This window comes from Magallana gigas, chromosome 5 (genome assembly GCF_963853765.1).
Source record: "Magallana gigas chromosome 5, xbMagGiga1.1, whole genome shotgun sequence".
Taxonomy (NCBI): domain Eukaryota; kingdom Metazoa; phylum Mollusca; class Bivalvia; order Ostreida; family Ostreidae; genus Magallana; species Magallana gigas.
Window position 1 is genome coordinate 43,390,228 of NC_088857.1, and position 26,936 is coordinate 43,417,163.

General features: G+C 33.4%; 2 protein-coding genes across 5 annotated transcripts; both read left to right on the forward strand.

Moving 5' to 3' along the window:
• On the forward strand, positions 1 to 5,878 carry LOC105341799 (ATP-dependent RNA helicase DHX58). 2 transcript variants are annotated; one of them, XM_034459001.2, is made up of 13 exons: positions 1 to 139; positions 826 to 1,074; positions 1,183 to 1,343; positions 1,508 to 1,686; positions 1,889 to 2,090; positions 2,500 to 2,662; positions 2,786 to 2,881; positions 2,986 to 3,140; positions 3,253 to 3,391; positions 3,591 to 3,836; positions 4,322 to 4,489; positions 4,884 to 5,148; positions 5,262 to 5,878. In XM_034459001.2, exons 2-13 carry the CDS (start codon positions 861 to 863, stop codon positions 5,656 to 5,658), a joined length of 2,385 nt encoding a protein of 794 aa, XP_034314892.2. In that variant the 5' UTR covers positions 1 to 139; positions 826 to 860; the 3' UTR covers positions 5,659 to 5,878. The 2 variants fall into 2 exon arrangements, with proteins under 2 accessions (XP_034314892.2, XP_065941734.1); XM_066085662.1 differs by lacking the exon at positions 1 to 139 and adding an exon at positions 698 to 720.
• Positions 5,879 to 18,204: 12,326 nt separating this feature from the next.
• On the forward strand, positions 18,205 to 24,640 carry LOC105341800 (uncharacterized). 3 transcript variants are annotated; one of them, XM_020072766.3, is made up of 3 exons: positions 18,205 to 19,212; positions 21,136 to 21,321; positions 24,394 to 24,640. In XM_020072766.3, the coding sequence occupies exons 1-3, from the start codon at positions 18,318 to 18,320 to the stop codon at positions 24,423 to 24,425; spliced, it is 1,113 nt and encodes a 370-aa protein (XP_019928325.3). In that variant the 5' UTR covers positions 18,205 to 18,317; the 3' UTR covers positions 24,426 to 24,640. The 3 variants fall into 3 exon arrangements, with proteins under 3 accessions (XP_019928325.3, XP_034314905.2, XP_011446817.3); XM_034459014.2 differs by having other exon boundaries at positions 18,206 to 19,212; positions 21,136 to 21,317; positions 24,362 to 24,640; XM_011448515.4 differs by having other exon boundaries at positions 18,209 to 19,212; positions 24,362 to 24,640.
• Positions 24,641 to 26,936: the final 2,296 nt, after the last annotated feature.

Here is a 26,936-nt window from a genome sequence, read left to right on the forward strand (position 1 = left end):
AATAGGTTTGACGTGTTGAGTTCCCATTTAAAGCCCTTCTGGTATTTCCGCATTTCCAATATCATTGGGGGTTTTTTTTTGTATGAATAGAATTTAATTTGTGGAAACGAAAGAGAAAGTAAAAGAGAAAAACATAGAGGTAAGATAAATGTATATTTCTGAGGAAATAATGTTAATACACAATAACAAAAACAAGTAGAGGAAGAGATAATTAGCGCTTCATCTATTTGCTTCTCTCCTTTCAATTAAATATAATTTGCTTTATGATTGAACACTGTTGATCAATCTACTTTGAATTTCCATTTAACGTATGTACATTTATAAACAAGGACAAACATTAAACACTTAACAACGAAGGGAGCGGATCCAGCAGATAGGAAAAGGGGCTTCCACTTGTGTGTGCATTTATGTGGGGTTTTATTTGGGGGGGGGGGATTCTTTGTATTTTCTAAAAATATATTGGTTTGTTGTTTTTTTTTTTGGTTTTTTTTATGTGATGGTTGTTGTTGTTCTTTTGCGCATACACTGTTTTACTTCCTCAATATAATTATCTTTTAACGTAGAAACTCGTAATCGGATTAAAATGACAGTACCTTGTGTAGAACGATCAGTGTGAGCGGACCCAAGGTTCAGATTGTATAAACTCGTTTCCATCGAGAGTTCGAGGACATTTGAAAAAATCATAACTGATTATGTTTTAATATAAGAGAAAATAGTTTGGTATAAAAAAAAAAATATCTACAGACCGTTACTGTAGCTTAATCACATTCAACAATTTATATTCAATGTTGAAAAAATTCAAATCATTTTCTATAACAATTACAGGGAATCTTTAAACATATCAGAATAAACACATTCCAATGGAACAACCTCCGAGTATTTCATTGTACGAGAGGACGGAGGACGACACAAGTGCTTTAGGAGATGGCATAGCTAAGCTATCTGTAGACCAGATAGACGATCACCCCACAGAAGTATCTTTATTTGATGAGGAGGAAGAAGAGGAGAAAGTATCGGAATCAAAAACGAGTAAATACGCCTATTCCGAGAACGCAAACCTTGCTGAAGAAAACGGTAAAGTTTATAAGACTAGTACAACGTTGAAATTTTAAAAATTTCACGCAGAATTATCACAGTGTGGATAATCTTGTTATTTACGAATTTCATTTTTTCTTCAACAAGATTTGCTTAAGAAGCAAAAGAAAAAACATGTGGAACCTAAGAAATTTGAACTACGGCCATATCAACTAGAGTTAGCAGAGAGGGCCTTAAGGGGAGATAACTGTGTTATCATAGCTCCAACAGGAAGTGGCAAAACACATGTCGCAATAAGAATAATCCAAGTATGATTTGTTAAAAACTCTAGATATGTGAGAGTTTTATCAATGATGAAATTAATACTTCGTGACATTCTTAACTGATATGTAGATATTATTACTTTATGCGACTCGGAAAGGTAAATTGTATCAATCAGGTATTTAAACAAGTTAAAATTCTTTATTTTCAGCATCACTTAGAAAAACTTGAGCGAGGGAAGAAAATAGTATTTATCGTCGACAAAAACAACCTAGCCAATCAACAGTCAGAGAGGATAGAGGAATATCTAAAATGCAGATTGAAAGTGATATCCGGGGACATCCAGAGAGAAGTGGAATGTGTACAAGACTGGGACTCGCTATTACCTCAGTAAGGATACCTATATAGATATCCTATTAGCTTTACTTTATTGACAAACGGCTTATTTACATGTAGTTAACCAAATAATATATGTCCATTGACACTAAATTTTGAAAATTTAAAAAAAAATTATGCAATTAACATTCTAGAAAAGATTTTGTTCGACTATTCTCAAAGAAGTTTGGTGTTTGCTTTCTTTGATTTTTTTAAGCTACGATGTTTTCGTGTCCACTGCACAAATGTTGCTGAACGCTATTAACGATCCTGAACAGAATGTCTGTCTGGAGTCGTTCTGTCTGTTTATCTTCGACGAATGCCACCACTGCGGCAGGAAACATCCATTTCAACGGATCGTGGATAAATACGTGGACACCAGACTGGATCGGAACGGTGATAAAAGTCGGCTCCCACAGGTAAAACACTATTCTCTTTTGAGAAGTAGACAGGCATAGATGTAGGCTTTGCCTGTTCACTTATCAAAAGAGAATAGTAAAGCACGAGTTAAAAAAATGTTCCTGTTGTTTCGTGTCCCTTCAAGAACAATCACAACTTCTAGGGTCTTTCCAATAGAGTGTTTGCCAGAAAGTCTTGGGAATTTGCGAGTGCCTTCACGAATCAATAACTCGGACTATAGCACTCACAGTAAACGGAAACTGAAAGAAGTTTAGTACTAAACACAAACTTGTTTTACCTATTGCTCTGTCCTCTATTATGTTTTTAAAAACTTTACTTAATGCTACGAGGTAAATTATTTAAAGTAAAAATACATGTACAAGCAATGAAAATATTATTATTAAGAGTAGTCTTCCTCTATGTGTACAGGTCGTTGGGTTCACAGCCTCGCTCGGAGTGGGAAAGGTTAATGCTCTAGACAATGCAGTGGAACACCTCAAGACGTTCTTAGCCATCATGGACGCTGATTGCTTAGTAACGGTGCAGAGAAATAAACAGGACTTAGCAACGCATGTAAACAACCCAAAACAATGTAATATCAATTATCATACTACAGTGCATTAAAATAATTTACTTCTTTATATTTGAACGATTCGTGATTTTTTAACAACGATGATTTTTAACTATTTTGATACATATTATATTAACATGAAAGACATCGTTAGTGTTCCTGGTCGACGGATTGACGATTTTGGAACCCGGATTAAAATACTGATGAGCAGAACTGAAGACTATTTGGTATACACTGGAGGTAAATAAACCCCTAATAATCTAGACTATTTCAAAGAAAACTTTCTTGAAAGCTTATTGGAAATGATATTTCTAAACCATTTCTTTTTTGTTTGTTATGTCCAGTTGGAACGGTTGACAGAATTGCCATTAGACCTCCATCTATCAAAGGTGATATACAGTATACCAGTTGGTTGGAAGGTACACTTCGAAAAGCACAGGCCAAACTTCAGGATCCAGATATGGCCAGGACACTGTTTACCATCAGACAATTATTAGAGGTCTGATTCTTTCATTTTATTGTAACATTGATCAAATGATAAATAGATTACGAAGCATTTAATATTAACCTACTAAGTACATATTTTAGACTTTAATATTTTTGTTTTATAGATTTACAACAATGCTCTTATCCACTATACCCACGCCAGAGCAATAGATGCGCTAAATTTTATCAAAGATGAGGTAGAAAAATTCCCAAATATATCCAAGTATACAGAGATTGAAAGAAAAGTTAAATCAGTATTAGAGGGTACGTCTCTCTCTCTCTCTCTCTCTCTCTCTCTCTCTCTCTCTCTCTCTCTCTCTCTCTCTCTCTCTCTCTCTCTCTCTCTCTAATGAATATAAAGAGTGGATCAAATACTCTTAATCTTATTTTCGTTTTCTTCATGAAAATTGAAAATTTACTCAGTGTATTTGATGTGATATTACTCTCGTTTTTCCTTTAAAAGATGAGTACATGACATTGGAAGCATCTGCACTGGATCACGGAAGAACTTCAGAAAACCCACTTCTTGAAAAATTGAAAGAGATCATCATTTCAACATACGCGGAGGAGCCCAACATGAGGGCGATAGTGTTCGTGAGGACTCGGATAATGACCGAGTGTTTGGTGAACTGGATGGAGGACACCGAGGAATTACAGCACATCAAGGCACAGAAGTACACTGGCGCAAAGGCGTCTATCTCTGAAGGAGGTGAATTCTTTTAAACTGTTTGGTATTTTGAATTGTATATAGATAAGTATAAAGTTTCCAAAAAAAAAAAAAAAATGAAAACTCAACATCAAACATCGATTTTAACCGTATTAACTGCAACACGATGACTTACATATGTATCACATAAATTTTACATTCTGTTTATTTTCTTACCTTGTTCTCTGATCAATTTGGGTAAACCAATAAAAACTGCTACAGAGAGAGAGTTAGCTCTCCTGGTCAGATTGATTTTTAAATCCATTCTCTGTTCATTTAAATAATATCCTTTTATCAATTTCATGCATATTTATATTTAAATATATTTATTTTGAAACTTAGTTGTCTTAGGCGGAATACCCTGACTTTAGAAGAAATTCGTTATTATTCATTGTCAATGTCAATATTTAGTAGCAATTATCTACAACATGTGCATATAACCGCCCACAAACTACTTTGTTGATTGTTTATGACGAAACTTTTTTTAGGCATGGAAAGGCATGAACAAGTGAGCGCTCTCGAGCTGTTCAGAGATGGTGAGTATAAAGTCATAATGGCGACCACGGTGGCAGAAGAAGGGCTGGACATCAAGGAATGTAACCTTGTCGTCAGATATGACTACGCAGGAAGCCCAGTCGCCATGATGCAAGCCAGAGGTACTTCTAGTTTGCTGTTTGATATAATACGACACGTGGATATGAATAAAAATTCTTTTTATACAATTAATGCAACTTATAATGCACAAAATATTTCAAATTCAATAACGGGTCAGTCATATTTTGGAGATGAGCATTATGAGGTGACCATTATGGTCGGAACATGATCAAAACCACCAAAGCTCGAAGGTCTTAATGATAGATTTAATCAGGCCCCGACCGTATAAAGTGCACCTCATGATCACTGACAATGGCTGTGTTAGTTTTCTAGTTATATCGGGACCCAGATGAATAATCAAATTTATATTAATTTTTAATACCATCAGAATCCGTTATATGTATATGTATACTATTTATAATGTAATATTCTCTTGCTGGTGTTTGATGTACGTAGGTCGAGGTCGTGCAAAGAACAGTCGGTTCTACATCCTGGCGTCGGCAGATAAATGTGTCGCTGAAAAGGAGCAGGCCAACGTCACCATAGAGCCGCTAATGGAGGCAGCCATGAAACAACTCCAGCGGCTTATAGAGCTCGATAGCTACACCTTCCAAGTCCAGAAACAAGGGTGCCAGCGTCAGATGAAGCGAGAACGCGAGCTGGAAACATATCAACAGCAGAGCAAAGTGACTGTTCCAAACTATAGTATTTACAATCTCAGGTATTTAATTATTTGTGGCAATAGCCAAATATTCTTCAGACTGTTAAATATATGATAACTTCAGTGGGCTCATAACTGTGTTTTAAAATACATTGTATCCTGATTCTTTGCAGTTGTCTCAAGTGCAATGCATTTTTATGCACTTCAAATGATATACGGAAGATACTGAATCACCATTATGGCTGCATCCGGCAAGATTTGAAATACAGAGTCGTTTGTACGAGGTTCGATCAACCAAAGTATCCGGGTGAAGACATTGAGATGGGGGTAGGTCGGGTAGACTGCAGCGGCAGGGGGTGCGGTGTAAAACTTGGAACTATTGCTCTCTATGAAGGCATTTACTTTCCTATTCTGAATATCAAGGCTCTCAAAATTGCAAAGGGCACAATGAAGGGAGACACTCTTAAAAAGTGGGGAATGGTTGAGAAATATTTTACGGTGCAGGACATGACGGAGTATGATATGGAATACCTTTCCAAATCCGACAGACTTATTGAATGGGCAAATTAAAGATGGTCACGTTACGCGAATCTCATGGACCTATTTTATTCTTGGTATAAGTAGATCTCTCACTTCTATTTTTGATTTAGAACGAATTTTTATACACTTATAATGGAATATGTACATGTATGACTGTTCATGATGTTGTGAATTGTTTATCTTCCAATTATCCATGTAAAAAAATATGGATAAAAATATAAATTAGATAATAAAAAAATAAAAATATGGATATTGTATTGGTATTGGTATTGACGATTATAAACAGTCCAAGACTGTGATGATTCAAATACTTTCCAGCTTATGACATCCTGTCGAAAACTTGGTTAACTAAATATTCTTATTTTTCTTCTTGTCAATTTATGTGTGTAATCAATTTATTGCAGATACAATATTGGAGTCGTAGAATTATTCGAAATATTAGCTAGTACACATTCATCACGTTTAAGAATTATACGGACATTTGTCGCTTTCCACTTTTGCAAACGTCAAATAACAATGAAATTACACAGAATCGTATTTTTTAATATTTTCAATAATTGGACCACATCTGTGAAAATGAATTAATTTTTTATGAAAACTTTGCTATTAACGGTATTGCCAATTGGAATACATGAAACATGAATAGACATGTATAATATATGATTAACAAATTGACAAATGTCAGCATCTTACTCAATTGATGATATGCCGGGGATGTCAACAAACTTTTCTCAAACAGCTCCCAACTTCTTGATCCTTATAACAAGCTTAAAGTTATGGCGATATATATATATATATATATATATATATATATATATATATATATATATATATATATATATATATATATATATATAATGTATATTGTAAACAAAATTTATAGCGTATTTTTGGTCTAACCTATTATTGTTAACATTTCTCCTTCAATGGGTCTTTAATTAGAGTACATTTTCGGAATCCGTACGATTTTTATTGTTTTGAGGAGTTGATTTTCATCAACTCTCCTATGCAGTTACTCTGGCTAACCGGAAGTGCAACAGTGGGGGATTTCAGCACCACTGCTGACAAGACTTAATACTTAAAAAATATATATATAAATTCGCTGCAATGTATTCAGAAGCATTGGTTTTCAAGAAAACCTTTTTATAAATACCTTGAAAGTAGTCAAATTTTAAATGGTACGAACAATTTAGATATTTTTTATCATATTCTAGCATTTGTCTCCACGAGGGTATGACCATTTAATAGTATCTAAATTTTTTAGAGCTTTCACAATGAATTCCTTGTGTCAAGGTTAAATAAAAACCTGTATACGGTTGTTCTAAAGAAGAAGAATGAAAAGTTAATGCAAGTGACAGTAGCAACAACAACGACAGCCAGCATGACAACTTTTGAACTCTCTCCTGCATTACGTTATTAACTACCTCAACTGACATTAACCAGATAAATCCATTCCTTGATGGAATCACAAATGTACACAAAGAAAACGACTACCACCATGGGCAATCAGTGAAGCAGCATCCAACCCGTTTTAGATGATTGTGTGTTATCAGTGGTTTTATATGTACCTCTAAATAGACAAATAGATTATATCAAAGCAATAACTGCATGATGAGCAAAGCTGATTGAAATGTTTCATGTGAAACACATTGTTGTTTGCGTCTTCCGTTTATTGTCTGATTCCGATAAAATAATCTTCTTAAGCGGACTTCGAGTACAAAGGACGCAGCGGATTTAAAAAAAAAAATCAGTGCGTGCGCGATGAAAATATTCAGCAAAGCTTTACAGGTTATCATACCGTCCCACTCGTTAATTTCATTAAATGCTTAAAGCAAATTGACAAAAAATCGTTTTTCATGTCAGCAATACTTTTTTTTAAAGATTGCATTTTCAGTTCAAGTTCTTGAAAGGGAAGCACCGAAAATGTTCGATAATAAATCGATATGTAAATAAAAATTTATATATGAAAAAGCAACGTATCTATTATCAATCAATTAGTAATGAGATGACCTTTGAACCCACTACTTATTAGACACATGGCATCAATGTTGAAAGAGAAGGATGAAGGCGCCGCAGACCTACTCCAAAATCCCTATCTTGTAAAGCAAAAAATGATAAACAAATAAATATATGTGGGCCAATAAAAAATCGAAGACAATGTGGCTATCTATCATATAATTTTTATAATAGTCATAACTAACAGATTAATCTATGCACCAACACTTATTTCATTGATATACGAAGTTTCATTCCATTTAATGAACAGGTATTGTTTGGTAATTCTTTAAAAACAACATGTTTCGTCACCACGGCGCACGGTAACGTTGAAAATGACGTCAAGATGACAAACGCACAGTTAATAGAAATACCAAATCTTTTTATTATATTTTTATGTTAAATACTGAAATCTGATTGGTTTAAACGAGTTGGTAATCCGTTCTATTACCCTCAGTGTTAGCAACATACTTGTTACATGCGCGTAAAATATGCGCGTACGGTTCGCCGTAGAATTCACTTCTTTTCTATTTAAGGAGGCCGACTTTAGTTTGCATTGCACATGTTTTTGCGCATTCTAATAAAAGACAGTTGATTTATACTTCTTATGAATTTTTTTTCGATATCATTCATAAAATCGAACACAATAAACAAAATACAGATAAAAATATTAAGATTTTTAAAGGAAAATTTTATTTTTAACACGATTTTTACGTTGTGCGGTAGGGGAGCATTGCCATTGCGCTTTTATGACGTTACTGCAGTATGATAAAATGAAGCTTTGTAGGAGTACGTTATAAGAAATTAATTAAAAGAAAAAGTAAAAATTGTATGCTGTTGAAATTTTATATACAAAATGATGCTATCCTCGAGGACATTTTCCTCATTTTAGGAATGAATCCATTATACCAATCATCATTCGTGATGATCCAAATATATAGCAAAATTTGGTGCATTTCAATATTTTGAGATGGCCCCCACTAAAAACCAGACGGTAGAATTTTGTGTTTTTTACATATAAGGTAGGAAATGATATTACTAATCGTATATAACAATTTGAGAAAAAAAGCTATTGTAGTAATTTTTTAAACTGCTTTGATGTGCGGAAAATGACAGTTTCCTATATATTCCTATAGTAAATGTACCTCTATTTTGAGATGGTCCCTAAAAAGAACCAGACGGTCGATTTTCATGAACCTTCGCAAATAAACTAGAGTTGGTTTAAATAGCACATGGTTTAAAAATAAAGAGTTTTGCTATTGTAGTTTTTCTGCAAAAAAACCCAAATCGGCCTCCTCAAGTAAACTTTTCTTTGAAATTAAGACTTTCAGTGTAATAAAATAAATAGTGCCTGTTTGGGAGGGCAACTGTTGAAACTGACACCCCTCAATAAACCATTGTCAGCCTCCGCTTCGCGTCGGTTGACAATGGTTTTCTCGGGGTGTAAATTTCAACAGTTACCCTCCCAAACAGGCACTATTTATATAATAATATTATTATTGAACACAGATTGTGACTGTACGCCGTGATCTCATTTTCGCAAGATAGATTCTAAATAATTCTTGGAAATTAAGGAATATATAATTTTTCTGGATTTCAAATTGTTTGAATCTTTTTCTAAATTATGCCTACTAAATTAAATAATAATATGACGTTAAGTACCATAATTATGGGAAAATTTTTTCGTATGTTTTGATTGACCCTCGTAAATAAATTGATAAATAAAACTCAATTCGCAAATCTTCAACATACTCATCCAATTGGTAAAGGGGGTTGTGGTTTGATACTGGTTTCTTGAATTGTTTAAATATAAATATTGAGTTTCTCTATCATTTACTTTTTTTGTCACAAAAAAGTGGGCGACCAGTTTGTTATAAATTTATTTTTCTTTGTGTATTTAAGAATGTTTTTTTTATAACAACAATGCAAAATAGAGACCAATGTTGGTGCTACGTACCTGCTCATTACTGGTGTCCTTTCTGATATATTTCATTTTATCAAATAAAATATACAACATGACTACAGTAGTCATGTTGTATATTTTATTTGATAAAATGAAATATATCAGAAAGGACACTGGTTACATTATGGTGGCTGGTTAGGTCAAAATTGGCCTGGACATCTTCACATTTTCCCATGGACATCCTCCCATTTCAGAGAGTGAAGAAAGTATCAATTTCCGATCTTAGATAGAAATATGAGATTGTCTGTTGGGTCATAGATTTGTCCTCTGCTAAAGGGTCTCTTTCACAATATATATTGAATTATAGTCCTTAAACTTTAAAGATTTGCCAGAATTCCTCTTTAATAAACGTAATCTCAACAATGGTCATAGGCAAAAAGACTAAAATGAGTGTACAGTTCACAATATATTTTTAAAATGCCACCCATTGATAAATACCTTCGTATGTAAAACTTTCGAGCAAATGGTAATAATTCTAAGAATTCTTGGTCCAAACCGTTAACGCCACTTTTATATTTATCTTGCGAATGGTAGCCCACCAACTACTTTTGTCAATGGTTGTAAAACTGAATCTAAAGATGCATTAATGAAGGATCTTGCAATACCTTGATGTTACTGCTATATAGGTGGGAATAATAAAAAGTAACGCTGAATTAGGAAGGAACTTCTAATGTCGATAACCAAAAAAAACAAGAAACCCACGGGCCCTAACGGGCACCTAAGTACCGTATCCCTTAAATTGACATGTCAGAATCTTAAATTTGCATTTTAAGTTTCATTTTGAAGTCTACACCCTAATCTGAGACCCCTCTGACTGTTACCCTGCTTTTATTATTTGATGTTTGAAAAACAGTCATTCGTGAAATTGCGGGGGGGGGGGGGGGGGGTGAGTGGGGGGAATATTGGATTACCTATACCTTAGCTCCAGTGGCTAAAACTGTTAACTTTTATTAATAAGAAACCTGTCTTTGATAGTCAAATGCACACAATATGCATAAGAAGGCTTCGTAGACATGTAACCAAGCATTTAGTTTTCTAGAATACACGTGTGCATATGGGAGTAAAGAAGATCTTCTGTCAATATTAGAGGCCACCTTAGGGTCTGAACCCGTATGTATTTCACAATTTTGATAGAGAGCTTCATAGCTATTATAAGTTCATAACCTATCTTCACTACGATCCACTCTGTTCCTCTACAACCTTCGGCAGATTAATCAGATCATTGCATATCCTTTATTCAAAAATTCATTTTTGTGTAATATAAGAGACTTAAAGCAGATATGCAAAGTGGAGAAGAAATGGTCCAGACGAGGATTTAAAATTTTGCACAGAAGATTACTATCAACATGATATTTGACATTTCTTACATAAAGGGGATCATTTAGAAAATCCGGTCCTTGGAAAAATAAAAATTGTCCAAACAAGGATATTTTTTTTACGTTCTGCTACGAAATTTGGGAACGACACAGTATAGCTACAAACAGTCTTTTGCGAAAATCTAAATGAGATTATGCCAAGGGATAATACATGTATGTACAAACACTTGATTTCAAAGGAATCTGTTATGACCTCCACATTTGACCTAGAAATGGACTTTATACGGTATTATGCATTTTTCGCCCCCAAAACTTTAGTTTTTTCAAAAGATTTATAAACAAAGTGGCATATAGTTGAAATCGTATTGAATATAAGTGTGTAAAAGGTTATCACCATAGTAACGTCATAATGTAGAAATGACGTTATGAAAATTGTCTTATTTTGATAAAATCAAGTTTTGTAGCAAAGTATGGGTGTTTTCCGATGGCTTTTCGACTGGAAACATCGAGCGCAGGCTTGCTCAAGTACCAATTTGAGTATGGTGTGTATAATTTGAGGAAGAAAAACATACGTTAAAATCGTACTTGAGCAGACCTGCGCTCTATACTTCCGAAAAGAAAAAATGGCAATATTTGCATGTTTTTGCAAAATTGCGGGAATTGGGTCATTTAGGTGACGTCATATATAAACAACGAATGAGTAATAATGTCTAAAATCAAGATGGAATTGATAGGCATTCTCTGTACACTGATTTCTGGAGATTTGAATTTGATAAGACACTATTTAAAAATTGGTTACAATTGGGGCAGATATTAAACCATACCAAATATAGTCCTTTGTCGAGGGTCACTGCACATCCTTTACCAAATGCACTCTGTATTGGTCAGATTTGTAAAGAGGGTAGAAAATATGCTCCGGACAAGTTCTGTCAGACGAAGAGACTGATTTCTTAAGGGCGTTTGCGGAGCTCTTAACTACATGAAATACGAGTAAAGGCGGAGCAACTAAACTTTCTTTTAGCACCTTATGTTTACAATCTCTTTAATACATTTATTGTTAAATAGTACTGCTCAAAAGATTTCTAAACTTTATCTTTTCACTATTCACTCTTTTCATGTCATGCTATTTGTTAAAAAGACCAGCTGGGTTTTTTCGACAGATCAAAGGAATTATAAGTACTTATCGATGATTTACGCTTTGTTCGTAAATAAATGGCCGAGGTATTGATTTTTTTTCTTATCTTGCTATTTGTTTTACGATTATAAAGCATCTAATACATATTGATTTTTCAAATTAAATCATTTCATCGTCTGATATTAGTTGACGTTTTTGTTTCGAAAAAACCTTGACTGTTCACGAGACTTTCTTCAAATTACAATATTCATCGAGCCCGAACAAATAAAAAAACCTTTTAAAAAAACTATTTCATTACATGATTCAGAGATTATAACGATACAAAGATAAAACTAAGCAGTCTATTTACAGACTTAAACCCAAGAATGTACTTGCATGAGTCCTACTAAAGCACACTTTTATACTTAAGTACCCTTTATATTACGAGCTCTTACCAAAGAAGGGAAATGGAAATACTCCGTTGATCTAAATCATATTTTAAGTCAAAATATTCTAATAAAAAATGATGTATTGATGACAAAAGTCGATTTATTTATTTTTTTTCTCGGAAAAATTTCAAAAAGACCTTACCGAATAAGCCTACCAATTTACTAAATTTTACATATTGATTTTCATCTACATATTGCTTGATCAGTCTCTGTATCTTTCTCTCTCTCTCTCTCTCTCTCTCTCTCTCTCTCTCTCTCTCTCTCTCTCTCTCTATTCAAGTAGTGTAAGGCATATGATGTTAAGTAAAACGACTCGTAATTTGAATAATACACTTCTAATGTCTTTACTGTTAATAACGTTTGGCGATATAATGCTGATCAAATCTACTACCGTGGCTCCACCGCCCGAAGAAAAAGCACTTGGAGTATATATCAGTGATTTGCCATTAAGTTACCTTGTGATCATTGCACAGAGTACTATAGAACGGGTGATCAAAAATAAAAATTACAGCAAAACTAACCGGATCGACATTATTTAATGGTTTTTATAAATCAATATTAGTACACCCATACGTACCTTGAGCTATAAACTACGGAGTTATTTTTTACAGAGTGAGGGAATACTTTATCAACATTATTGAATTTAACTTTAGTTTTTTATCGAGTTTTCTAGCCGTATTAATTATTTTATTGTTAAGGAATACCGTGATTAAAAATTAATCGCTAACACTCGATATAGACATGTGGGGTGCCGGGTTGTTTGCACAGTTGACAAAACAATTCAATACTTACACAAGACACCTTATTCACTTTTATTAGCATAAAGAGTCATCTCCTCGTGGGGTTTATTACGATATTTACTTTAGTTCGGACACGTAAAGCGGCAGATTTTCTGCAATGCAATTCTTCAAAATTAATGGTTAAGATAATAGAAAACTTTATTTAAAAGTCGTCATTTAAAGGGGCATGGTCACGATTTTGGTCAAAATTTATTTTTCCGATTTTAATGTTTACAATCCTTCAGTGAGGCATTCTTAATAGGCAACCAAAATTTGAGTGTCATTTGTTGAGTTATAAACGAGTTACAGAGCTTACAGTTCTCTGCCATGTAAACAAAGCTTTTGTTTACATTTTAAATGTTGAAGTGAAAATTTTAATTCTAGACCTTAAATGAATGCGTTAAACGATAGGAACTGTTTATCTATGCTTAAAAGGAATAAGGAGATAAAAAAGAAACAGCTTAAAAAGGGTTTTTATTGGTATACTGAACATATGTAAACAAAAACAGGGCACGATCCTTGTTTACATGACACGGATTTGCGAACTCTGTATCTTGCTTAAAACTTAAAAAACTTTCATTCGATCATTAGATATGCATTTTTAAAGCATTGTAAATAATGAAAACATAAAAATAGAATTTGATTTAAATCGTGACCATGCCCCTTTAATACAAAGGATTGAACAAGTGAAAAGCTGTTAATGTTACAGCAAACTGGGTTTTCTTTTATGTGAACTAGTGTATCCATAATCCATGTCAACCCTGAATTGATAAACACTACCTACCAAATCCAGTGAAATGGAGTACCCTATATGCAAAATTTTGCAAAAGATGACTAAGTTCAAAAGCTAGTGTTTTTTTCATAAATTATCAGAGATAAAAATCCTAGCAATATGCAAATTTCATATATATGTACAATTGATCGATTCAAGATCAACTTCCTATCTTGAAAACTGCAGGAGGAGTTATCCGTACAATGAGGGTACCCTATATGCAATATTTTGCCAAAAAATGACTAAGTTCAAAAGCTGGTATTTTTTTCATGTATTATCAGAAATAAAAATCTTAGCAAATTGCACACTTCTGATACATGTACAATTGATCTGCAAAAGAACAACTTCCTATCTTGAAAACTGTAGGAGGAGTTATCCGTACAATGAGGGTACCCCTTTGGCAGCCGACCGCCCGCCATTTTTCCGCTGGGAAACCCGGTTAAAAATAAATTCTTACATCTGGCATAATGCCTTAATAAAAAGTGTTAAAATTTCAAGCATCGACGATTAACAATCAAAATAAATCAGAATTGTGTGAGAAAATTTAGGCTAAAAATAAGAAATGGGGAGGGGGGGGGGGTAAAATCCAAAATTGTACATTCTTACAATTTTCCATGGTTTAAATCCCACACATTGTTCTATTTTGACGAGGTTACACAACTAACGTACTTTACTACTACTACAACAATAAATAAGATAGACTCAGCATTAAAGATTTGTCGATAGGCATATCAAAAAGACTGTCTAAAAAATTGAAAATGATATATATCTTTAACAACTTATTGCAGTTGTCATTAACATAATTTCCGCGTTCTAATTTCAATAATGTATTACATGTTATCAACCTGTTCAAAACACTGTGCCGGATAATATTGATATTATATTGATAATAATATATTATATATAATAATATAATGTCTACATCTAAATGCCGACGATGTTTAACCAATATCGAGCTACATTGTCTACATTGACGACATTTCGTTGACGTTGACATCGTCGACATTGTCAACATCGCGATGTATACGACATTGAACCGATATTGATTTTACCTTGTCTACATCGCATATATTTCTTAACGTTGTCCCTTGCAATGCAATGTCGACGATGTCATGCAAACAGGAAAGAAGGCACACGATGTAGTACGATATTAAACAGCTTTTCACTTGTTTAATATGTCAAATCTTCATTATATTACTATTATATATAATTATTATATAATATCAATTAATATTAATACGATGCTAGTGCCAAGGTGGCATTTTAGCACCAGCTTAAGATGCAGTTTCCTAATAGCATATATTCCAAATTATAGATCATTGTCTAGAGAGTGTATAACTTATTTTGTTTTCAGTGTATCTCACCTGACAGGTGATATATTTACCTTTAAAAATTATTATCCTTCGGGAAAATAATAAATCATAAATCCTGTAAAAGAAATACTTTTCCTACTGTAAATATAAAAAAATCTTATAAGGATTTGCAAAAAAATTCTAATCTACAGGAATTATATTTAGGAAAAAAGTATCACCGACGAAATTTAGTTATGACGGTTAGTTTTCCTGTGGGATTTAAGCTTTTATATCGGATTTTATAATCCTATAAGAGATTTCTTCAAATCCTATCGGAATTTAAATTATTATCGGATATTTTTTTATTCCGGTGGGAAACTCCAAATATCCCATAGGAAAGTTGTTTTTTCCTGTTTGCAAAATTATTTTCCAATCGGAATTTATTTTTTAACTGTAAATATCTCACCTGACAGGTGAGATACATTAAAAACAAAAACGGTTATAATCTCTTTTAACAATGTTTTATCGTATGACACCTTTGATAATTTCGATGCATGATGACCTTAGCGTAAGACGGGTGCAAAAATGGCGAGGTATGTCCAATACACGATGTTATATCAATATTGTCAACATCGCAATACGGGTGCGATCGTCGACATAGCAATGTTGATTGACATCGAATCGACATCGAACCACTTATATCCTGTTCACATCGTCGACGTTGTCGATATCGCAATGTTGACTTTCATCGAGTCGACATTGTGTCTACATCGTGTGCCTTCTTTCCTGTTTACATCTTTACATCGTCGACATCGCAATATTGATCGACATAAAGTCAACATCGTGTCTACATTGTACCTCTTATATCTTGTTTACATCGACGACAATACAATGTTGACCAACATTGAGTCGACATTGTGTCTACATGGTGTGCCTTTTTTCCTGTTTACATCGTCGACATTGCAATGTTCATCGACACGAGTCAACATCGTGTCTACATCGGACCTCTTAAATGCTGTTTAAATCGTCGACATCGCAATGTTGACCAACATCGAGAAGGCATTATGTCTTCATCGTGTGCCTTCTTTCCTGTTTGCACAGTCTGATTAAAATCAAGCATTCCACTAGCTCCTTTATTTTGATGGTCGCACTGCCCTCCGACGAGCTGAATTCTCTGGGCCGACTTTGCAGGTCCACCCGTTTCCCTCTAAGTGGTTTCACGTACTCTTGAACTCTCTCATCAAAGTTCTTTTCAACTTTCCCTCACGGCACTTGTTTGCTAGCATCAAAATAAAGGAGCTAGTGGAATGTTTGATTTTGATCAGACTGCGTTTGCATGATATCGTCGACATTGCATTGCAAGGGACAACGTTAAGAAATATCTGCGATGTAGACAAGGTTAAACCAATATCGGTTCAATGTCGTATACATCGCGATGTTAACAATGTCGACGATGTCAACGTCAAAGAAATGTTGTCAATGTAGACAATGTAAGCTCGATATTGGTTAAACATCGTCGACATTTAGATGTCGACGATGTAAAGGTTAAAGAAATATTCGCGATGTAGACAATGTAAATTAGGTATTGTTTCAACATCGTCGACGTTATGATGTCGACGATGCTAACGTTAAAGAAATATCGGCAATGTGGACGATGTAACTCGATATCGGTTCAACATCGTCAACGTAGCGATGTCGACGATGTTAACGGCAAAGAAATATCGGCAATGAAAAATCGATATCATATCAATATTGTATACAACGCGATGTTGACGATATCGAAAAAGAAATATTTTTTTAGGGGGGACAAAATCTAAAATTGCACGTTCTTGCAATCCTTCATGGGTTAAATCCCACCCATGGTTCTATTTTGACGGGGTTGTATCAACTCATATAATCATTTTTATTAAGGACATACGATATAGACTTCTTGAACACCAGTTCCCAACATATCGATGTTAATCATTAAACAATATCATAGTCAGATAATATACAATGTATCTACGTGCAGGATAGCAACAAAATATGAATACATTTTTCCAGGTTAAGAGAACCCGTACAAGAGAACGACCCGTACCCGGGTAAGACTTCTCTAAGACAATCCATACCCTAAAACATGAACTCGGGTATGAGTCTTCTAGGGTACGTACAGGTTCTCCAAGATATGACTTCTCTTTGACTAGCATTTATTTCTAAAATTTAAAGCACCTGCGATCTATAGTTCTTGGGGGAAAAAATCAGAAATTGGTTACGATCAGACACTCAATGATGAACAGTAATTATATCCCCTTTCTTCGGAGCGGAGGTATAATAACTATCTTTCTAAGATACAGTAGCAATAACGTAAGCTGGATGGTCAACAATTTACCCATCATATTTGTCTTAAAACACGACAGTTACAATCGATTAAATACTACTGCAACTAAGGAAAAATATGAATATATAAGGGTTATAATTTGAATACATGCAGGATAGCAACAAAATATGAATAAATTTTTTCAGGCTAAGAGAACCCGTACATAGTTATGTAGAACTCTTCGTTCAAAGTAGATTAATACAGCCTAAAATGGCTTCGTTCATTCAGCTCTCTTAGGAGAAGACTGCCAAGTGGTCAGTCAGTGTCTCAAGTTCGTTGTTCTTTCACCTGTAATTAGATCTGAAATTTAAATCCTTTATAATTCATCGTCCCATGGCCTACATTGAAATCCTAATTTCTTCAACAAATACAAATACCTTGATTACTGTAATTAAAATGACTTACGTGCGGGCTATTGATTATATACCATAGGCATATTCCATGACCAAACATCGCTTAATATATAAGCTAGTATATATAGCACAAGGAAAAATAAGATCGTTCGATATCAATCAAAAAAAAAGAATTGATTATTTAAACGCATGTTTAGACAGTTGGGAAACTTCCTCCGATAATGACATGAAGATCAATCGGTAGTCGCTCATACATCACAAGACGTTTTGGATCCAGTGTGCGGAGAACTTCTTGATGAAATGATGAATTTCTTTTTTACAACAGAAATTATTCTGTTTTTAACGGTTTTTGTTTTACGAATTCGAACTTCAATGGGAATATCTATTCGTCAATACAAACGCTTGGAATATATGAACGACAAAATAATTTCGGAACAAAACTTATTATTCACAAGGAAAGGTTCTTTAATTGAGTGCGTCAAAGATTGTGCATCAATTCCAAACTGTGTATCAGTGTTTTATTCAAAGTTGTTTTGCAAAGGATATCCCATTGTTTATGAGCCATCGTCTCCAAATCTTATCTCGATGCAAGGGATTCGCTACTACGCCTGTGTTGAAATCTATTCTGGATTTAGCATGACAAGCAGTACAGACATTTTTGTACAGAACTCAACTACGCAAATCAGCACTATTAATTCTAATCAGGAAAGTATCACAACGGATGTCACAACAACAGAAAGCTCAGCTGAAACAACTTCTAAAACAACTACAAACATTTCCGTACAGGACTCAACTACGCAAATCAGCACTGGTGATTCTAGTCAGGAAAGTATCACAACGGATGTCACAACAACGGAAAGCTCACCTGAAACAACTTCTAAAACAACTACAAACATTTCCGTACAGGACTCAACTACGCAAATCAGCACTGGTGATTCTAGTCAGGAAAGTATCACAACGGATGTCACAACAACGGAAAGCTCACCTGAAACAACTTCTAAAACAACTACAAACATTTCCGTACTGGACTCAACTACGCAAATCAGCACTGGCGATTCTAGTCAGGAAAGTATCACAACGGATGTCACAACAACGGAAAGCTCTCCTGAAACAACTTCGCAGCTCCCATTCAGTACGGTAGATACATCGAGTCCATTGTATTCTACAACCCTAATGACAACGACAAGTCTTCAGTGTAAGTTTTTACTTTCTTGTTTGATGATCACCAGTCTTTGAGATCTCAAATTTACTAAAGAAAAAAAATTCTAAAAATTTTACTTTTTAAAGCAATATGAGCTGTATTTTTTAGAATTTTATTTTACTGCAAAAACCTGCTAGTATGATAAGTCTGCATATAACTTACTTTTATGATAAATAAGATTTGAAAAAATCATTAATTTTTGTCAAAGGAAAGATTTCTATTCTAAGGAATATATAGCAAATCAATTTTTGTACAGGACGACAATAATTCAATTTTGCTCCAAGTACGGCTTTTTACCGACCTTTTCCACAAAAATATGGCTAACAGAAATTTAAAAACCATGAAATTTTTGTCATTTTAGTAAAAACAAAATTTAAGTAAAAGCTGCTTGGTCCGATTCTATATAAAATTTAATGCACGCGTTTAAACGAATGTAATGCAAAGTATATGTATAATAATAGACATTGCAGTAGTTTTCCCAGTCAATAAAGCCAAATTTCAATGAAGGAAAATACGCACAAAATTAGTTTTGCTTACAAAACAAACGACATAAAAGGGTACCGCGTTATTTCGCCTCATGTTATATTTCAACCCTGACGACGAGACAGGTATGGATGTATTTTACGACTTTTTCATCGCTGTGAATAAAGATCGAAATGATCAGACAAATTACAAATAAAAATGTGTACGTTTTGTTTGCTAATATTTCTGAAGTTTGCTTTCTTTACAATCGATGCATAGCATTCGGGTTGAATAACCCCAATCATTCGGGGGACGAAACCAAACGGTTTCTTTTTCTAAACATTTAGGTTGTTTTTTTCGTTTGCCCAAAAAGAAATGATTTTTATTTACTTTGAATATTTCTAACTTTGAAAGGAGATTGATTCAGCTGTTGTAATTAGGAGAAAATCCATAACTTTCTAAGATAAATGGTTTGTATGGAAAAAAAATTTGATACTGTAATAACCAAAAAATAGGACCAAGCAGCTTTAAGTAAAAAAAAAAAGTTCAACATGAAAAATCAGCTCATATTGCTGTGATAGACACAATTATAGAGGTGTCTTATATATGGAATCAAAAATATGCGCTATTTGATTTTACGTTTTGTTTTTGATAGTACTGTATCACGTATATACAGATTTTTCGCTCGATGTTTTTCGCCCCTTTCTACATCTGCAAACAGTTAGAAATATATAAATGTACTCTTTCTAAATACCAAAGTTATTTAAAAATTATTTAGAATTTACCCAGTCCTGAATTTGTCCACTGACAACGAGGTTGAACTGTGCGGAAAAAAACGGAGGCAAATGTTCACTTTAACTTTATATTTATAGCAATCTACAATATTAAAGAATATAAAGGTATTACCAGTTGTTATTAGAATATTTATATGTTTCGTTTTTAACTGACAATCGGACAATTTAACAAAGATATGTACATGTACCTATATCACCTATAACGGTTTTCTTATTTATTTACATACATGTATCTATTTAGAGTTTATAATATTATGTACATTTTCATGTTCCTTATACTCAAATTCTAAATGAATTTTTAGACAAGAAAGTAAGCTCCTTTCTACGAAATATTCAATGTGTCGAATGTTTGTGTCTACTTAGACTTTAAATAAATAGACCAATGGTGAATCGGTACTGTCATATTCTGGTAAACCAGGCGCAACATATCGTGTGCTAGCTTCTTTGGTTGCAAATTAAACTAATCCTTATTAGAAATACGTAATTGTTTGGCTTTTTCGATATCTTCAAGGAGCATTTGTTGACATATGCATATATTAAATACAGATCAGTGATATCAGAACGACAATTTGAGTCCGACTGATACATAAAAGAGATGGAAAAACAAATGATGGAGGTGTGCTAGTACAATCATTTTAATTGTAAACATTTTCTATTACAGCGTCATGCAGTATAGCTGGTGCACTCGGCTACAGCTGGGACAGTATCTACAGCATCTGCTACAAATTTTATGTCAATGAGCTTAATGCAGTAGAGTCCAAGGCCAAGTGTCAGTCGGATGATCCAAGCAGCCGTCTCCTGTTGGTCGACTCGGACAATGCCTACAACTTTGCTGTACATATAGTAGGTAAGCAGTTTCACGGATATTTTACACATATCTTTACGAGCACGGGTATTGAGAAACAGAGATGATCGTGATTCATTTAAATTTCACATAAAACAAGCAAATATCCAAATTTCGCCGTTTTTCTTCACATGGATTTTAATTTATTGCTTCAACTTGAATTTTCTGTGCTTTTGCAAAAGACTTAACAAAATGAGGGGTTTTATATAAATTATTTATTTTATAATTTGAAACGTTTCACAATAAAAATAAACATGTTAGACTATTTGCTAAAAAAAAATGAGTTTTTCACATTAAGAAATTATGAATACACCATAATATAGAGATTTGATTCACAAAGAGCAAATATTTTGATTATTATACATATTCTAATACATGTGACATATTCAATTCCGTTTGCGAATGGAATGTTTACACATTACATAGTCTACATAAAATATGAATGAATATGATGTGAAAATCTTCAAACTTAGCAATATGCACATCTAAACATTGTGCCTTAAAAACCTTCAACCTTTTACTAAATCCGTGCAAATTGAACGGTGGTAGAAACCGGATAATATAATCTTATATCGTTTAATATAATCTGTCGATATTGAAATAACTGAAAACTACAAGATTTTCGCTCGACTACGGTCATCATGACGGACTCTCTAAGCGGAACACTATATCACTTTCTTGATAAGTTATAAATGGTTTATCAATTTTAGTTAATTTCAACATGAACAGACAAAAATATGTCAAAAATCCCCTCAAGGGGTATCACTTACAAAATGGATTAAGTTTATAGCAACTCCTGTGATGAAATTAGAAAGAAAGCACAAACCAGAGGTACTGTGAGCAAGCTCACAAATGATACAAGCAGCCATTAAATGTTTGAATTTCAGATATACCGAGCCAAATCTGTTTCCCGAAAATGTTTTTCAACACAATTTTTTTTTTAAAAAAAAACCATTATGTCAGGCCATTTTCAGAGAGGCGAGCAGGGATGAGAATCTAAAAATTAATTTTATGTGGCCTGACACAAGCAAGATTTTTGTAAAATATTAGCTTCTAGTCATTTAATTAATAGAAGGCATGACACAGACAGGTCAGTTATTAAGCATTTTTAAACGATGACCTTGATCTTGCCCCAAATGACCTTAGGTCAAGGTCATGACACACCTTCAGGTCATAAGCAATCTTTGTGTGAAGTAAGAACTTCCAATGTCTCTTCATGAGAAAGATATGGGCCGGACATTTTTCACAGACAGACGGACGGACAAGGTGATTCCTATATACCCCCCCCCCCAAACTTCGTTTGCGGGGGGGGGGGGGTATAAATGCATACTTACAAATAGTTTTGGTTATTTAAAAAACTGAACAATTCTTATCTGGAAGAAGAAGAAGAAAAGACATATTTCTATCAACAAACATGTCCAGGGAAATCCCTGCATGTGTTTTGTGTATAGCAAATACGCATGCGTAATAATATAGAAGGCGGAAACCCGTTACACTTTGTAATACAGCTTACTCCACTTATATTGAACTCGCTTATTCTGAAATTCCGCTTATTTTGAAATAGAAATAAATCCCCAGTTTTTACCTCTCATATTCTTTGCATTGATTTCACGGATATAATGAAATCGGTTAATTTGAAATATCGCTTATATGGAAGCCACTTATTTTTACGTACCTTAATCTTAATGAAATAAATAAATTGATTTAATGGAGAAATTTGAAGTTTTCTGAAAGTTTATTCACTTATGAGTACTACAAAAATACCGAACTTTTTTTTCAAGTTTGTTTTTAATAAGATGCGCAGTATTGTCTCTTTAGGGTATTCCACTCCTCAATGGTTTTGTATCAAGAATTTCTGGAGAAGTATATTATTGAAATCTGTTGACAAAACATACTTTAAAACAATTAATTTGAACTTTTTGCACCTAAAATGCAATTTCAGTCTGATTAGGATTTCTTGTCAGTATTTTTAATTAAACAAACTTATTTCTTCAAATATTGTTTTTAATTATGCACAATAGTCACACTGTATGAGGAAATTACAAAATAAAATTGTAGGAAGCTGGATAAATTTGTGTGTGACCTTTTTGCACGTAAATAGACAATATCTATAATAGTAATAAATTGATTTGAAATAAAAAAAAACTTTTTGAATATTAGAATTTTATAAAAATTAATCAAGTTTGCCTAGATATGTATTCAGTAACATTTTGACATAAGAAAACATTGGGTCATTGATTTCAAATTTTAGATATAGGGCATCAAAGGTAGAATTCTCGCAAAATTAAAAAAAAAATCATACATTTTCTATATATTTGCATGATTTTATGCTAAACGTCTATCACTCTCTCAAGATTTAATTTTGTACATGTCACACAGAATTCGGACTTACTAAGAATATGTTACAAACCTATCAAATGTTAAAAATGTGAACAATGAATAAAGTATAATAAAAAGAAAATTCATAACATTGCTTGTTTCTGTCATTTTGTCTAAAAAACATTCAGCACGAAAAATAGTTCACCCCAAAAAAGTTGTTTGTTTTTTTAATCAAAATGGATTTTCTTTATGAATGTTGTGTAATTATGAAATATTAATCTTTCTGTAATTATTAAATAAATAATATCAAACTCATTTTAAATATAATGATCATCTGCGCAATAAAATCAAAACGTGAAGACTGAGATACCTTAAGACCTTCAGACCTTTCACATGTTTCATTTCTTTATTCAAATTTTTTTTTTAAATTTTTAAGATAAAGAGGATCACAATTCCACCTTAAAATAACGGAATCAGAATTCCCTGGTAATATGCACATCTTTACATTGAGCCTTGAATACCTACAAAGTTTCTCGAAATTCTGTGCAATGATTTAAGAGGAGTTACATGTACGCTTACAAAACAAGAAGACTGACGGACTGACTGTAGGGTAAAAAACATTATATCCCTCACTGCTCCATTGTGTTTGGTATAAATTTGTTTGCTTGCACTTCTTTTAACAACGTTATCCCGTTATATACTTAACTTTACTTGTACATTTTAGTAACAAACAGCATCGAATCGATATATCTACAGGGAATAAGGTCGGGAACAGAGTTTGTCGATGATCATGGCAAAGTTATAACGTACTTCAGGTGGAATGACGGGGAACCTGGAAGTGGAGAACACCTCCAAACAGAAAGGGACTCGCGTTTACAAGAAGTTTCATCGGGAGGGACGTCACATCCCGTTCTTTGTCGTTTTTATGGTTAAAATCATAGACGTTGTCAGTCTAGCAAATGTTTTAGAATTCCAAATACTAATAAAAGTTAAAAAGTTACAATATTGCTGATCAAAATCAATTGATTTTGGAGTACAAGCTCTTTTAATTTCAAAAAATTTAAATTTCATTACCACTCTTGGATTTATGAATTTATTTATTTTAAAAAAATGTTATTTATAGCATTAAAATGCTATTCGTTGTTAAAAATCCATCTTCCACCGCAAACTAGTCATCGCGAAGGTGTGAAAGGTTATCACCACAGTGACGTTATAATGTAGAAATGACGTAATGAAAATTGGATTATTTTGATAAATTGATGTTTTGTAGCAAAATATGGGCGTTTTCCGATGGTTTTTCGACTGGGAAACACCGAGCGCAGGCGTGCTCAAGTATCATTTTTAAGTATAATGTGTATAACTATCTGAAGAAAAACATATGTTAAAATCGCACTTGAGCAAACCTGCGCTCTATACTTCCGAATGCAAAATATAGAGCAAAAATGAGAATATTTTCATTTGTTTGCAAATTTGCGGGAATTAGGTCATTTAGGTGACGTCATAGATAAACAGCGAATGAGCAATGATGACTAAAATCAAGATTAAAGTTATAGGTATCCTCTATGCAATGATTTCTGAAGATTTGATTTTCATACGATACTATTTAAAAATTGGTTGAAATCGGGGGCAGATATTTGATCATAATGCACATAGTTCTTTCATTGCATAAAAGTTTTGGTTCAAGCGGCTTTGTGTTGGTTTGTAATAAACACAGGCACCTGTAGTTATCACAGTCAACTTTGCTTTTGTTAATCCGAAATACCCCCAGGAAAGTATGATATGTATCAAAAAACTTTTTTTAAAATATGAAACATTTTTATTCAAAACGTGAAAATGTCCATTTAATCGTCTGTATTAGAAAAGCTATTGCAATGGGATTAATTGAAACATTTGAACCATTTTAAAATCGGTGAAAATTCATCATAAAAATATCACCTTCCTTTCAAAAATGATATTATGGAAACTTTAAAGAGTGAAAATCTAATTTTCTTTAAATGATCTCAATTAATGTACTTTGTCTCAGTGTGCAACTCCTCCGGCTCGTTTGTTTCAACATTACGCAAAACAAAATTCTACATTAATATACAAATTTTTCCCCCCTTCTCATGCCAAGTTACAAGTTTTATTATTCTGTAATATGAAAGAGATGACGACGAATTCATTTTTGCATTAGTGTACATAGAAATTGAACTTACTGACTCTACGGGTACCAAAAACGAAGACAAAGACTTTCTTGATGAATATGCCATTAGACTGGAAGTTAAATCCAATCAAGAAAGAAATATCTCCTACCAAATGGTATATAACAAGCTGGTACCAGGGCAACATATGTCCATTAATGATGCTTGGTCAGCCTTTAAAACATCACTTAAGAACTATGCGTGTTGTCCTAATAGACCTTTGCTAAATCGTATTGATTGCCCGGCTTAAAACATGAGGCCAATCACAAAATTATACGAATTGCAATTCATTTCAAATTTTTCTATCGGTTTTATTTTGATACATTTCATTACAAAAGCTAGCATCGATACTCTGTCCCAAGATATTTATGCTGCATATTTGTACGATTTTCAATAAAAATACACATACTTGTGACAGAAGTGCAATTGAAATCGATGAAAGGAAAAATTTCCAAGATAACTTAATTCACACATTATCATTTTTCACTCGTAAAATTCACAGGAACGAAAACAGATTTCCTACGGAGATTTATAATGCGGAATGTTGACATTTTTTCTCCATTCAGAAGTACTCGGGACACCTCGCACAATTTTTCAACGTTATCATCCGGGCGTCTTTATCTCCTTGGCAATGGAAAACCCCCGTAGACTTTTTATTTTTAGACAGACGCGATTGGACGAAGAGAACGATCACTATAGGGCGACCGCAGATTATTTAAACTATATTTTATTTTGCAAATAAAATACATAAGAAATTAAACAATATGCGGGCCTTTACACATCTTCTCCGAAAGGAACAAGGTTATACAGGATATTCAGTTTTATTGTATCCGATCCATCTTAGGACCTAATTTTTCTAACCCTGAATATTTATCATGTATTAAATACTCTGATACTAATTCAAAGCTTTTTAGAGTAGACAAAGACTTACCGAGAACATTTTCCAAAATATTATTAACTTAGCAGTAGTTATAATTAATGAAGATTGCATTAAGGTATAGTGGGACAAGCACATTTTTTAAAATAAAAAGTAAATACTAAAAATATCAATAAATGCTTTGGTGAAAAGATTAATTTAATCCTTAGGAGTACAAAAATTACTGAAAATAAATTTAATAC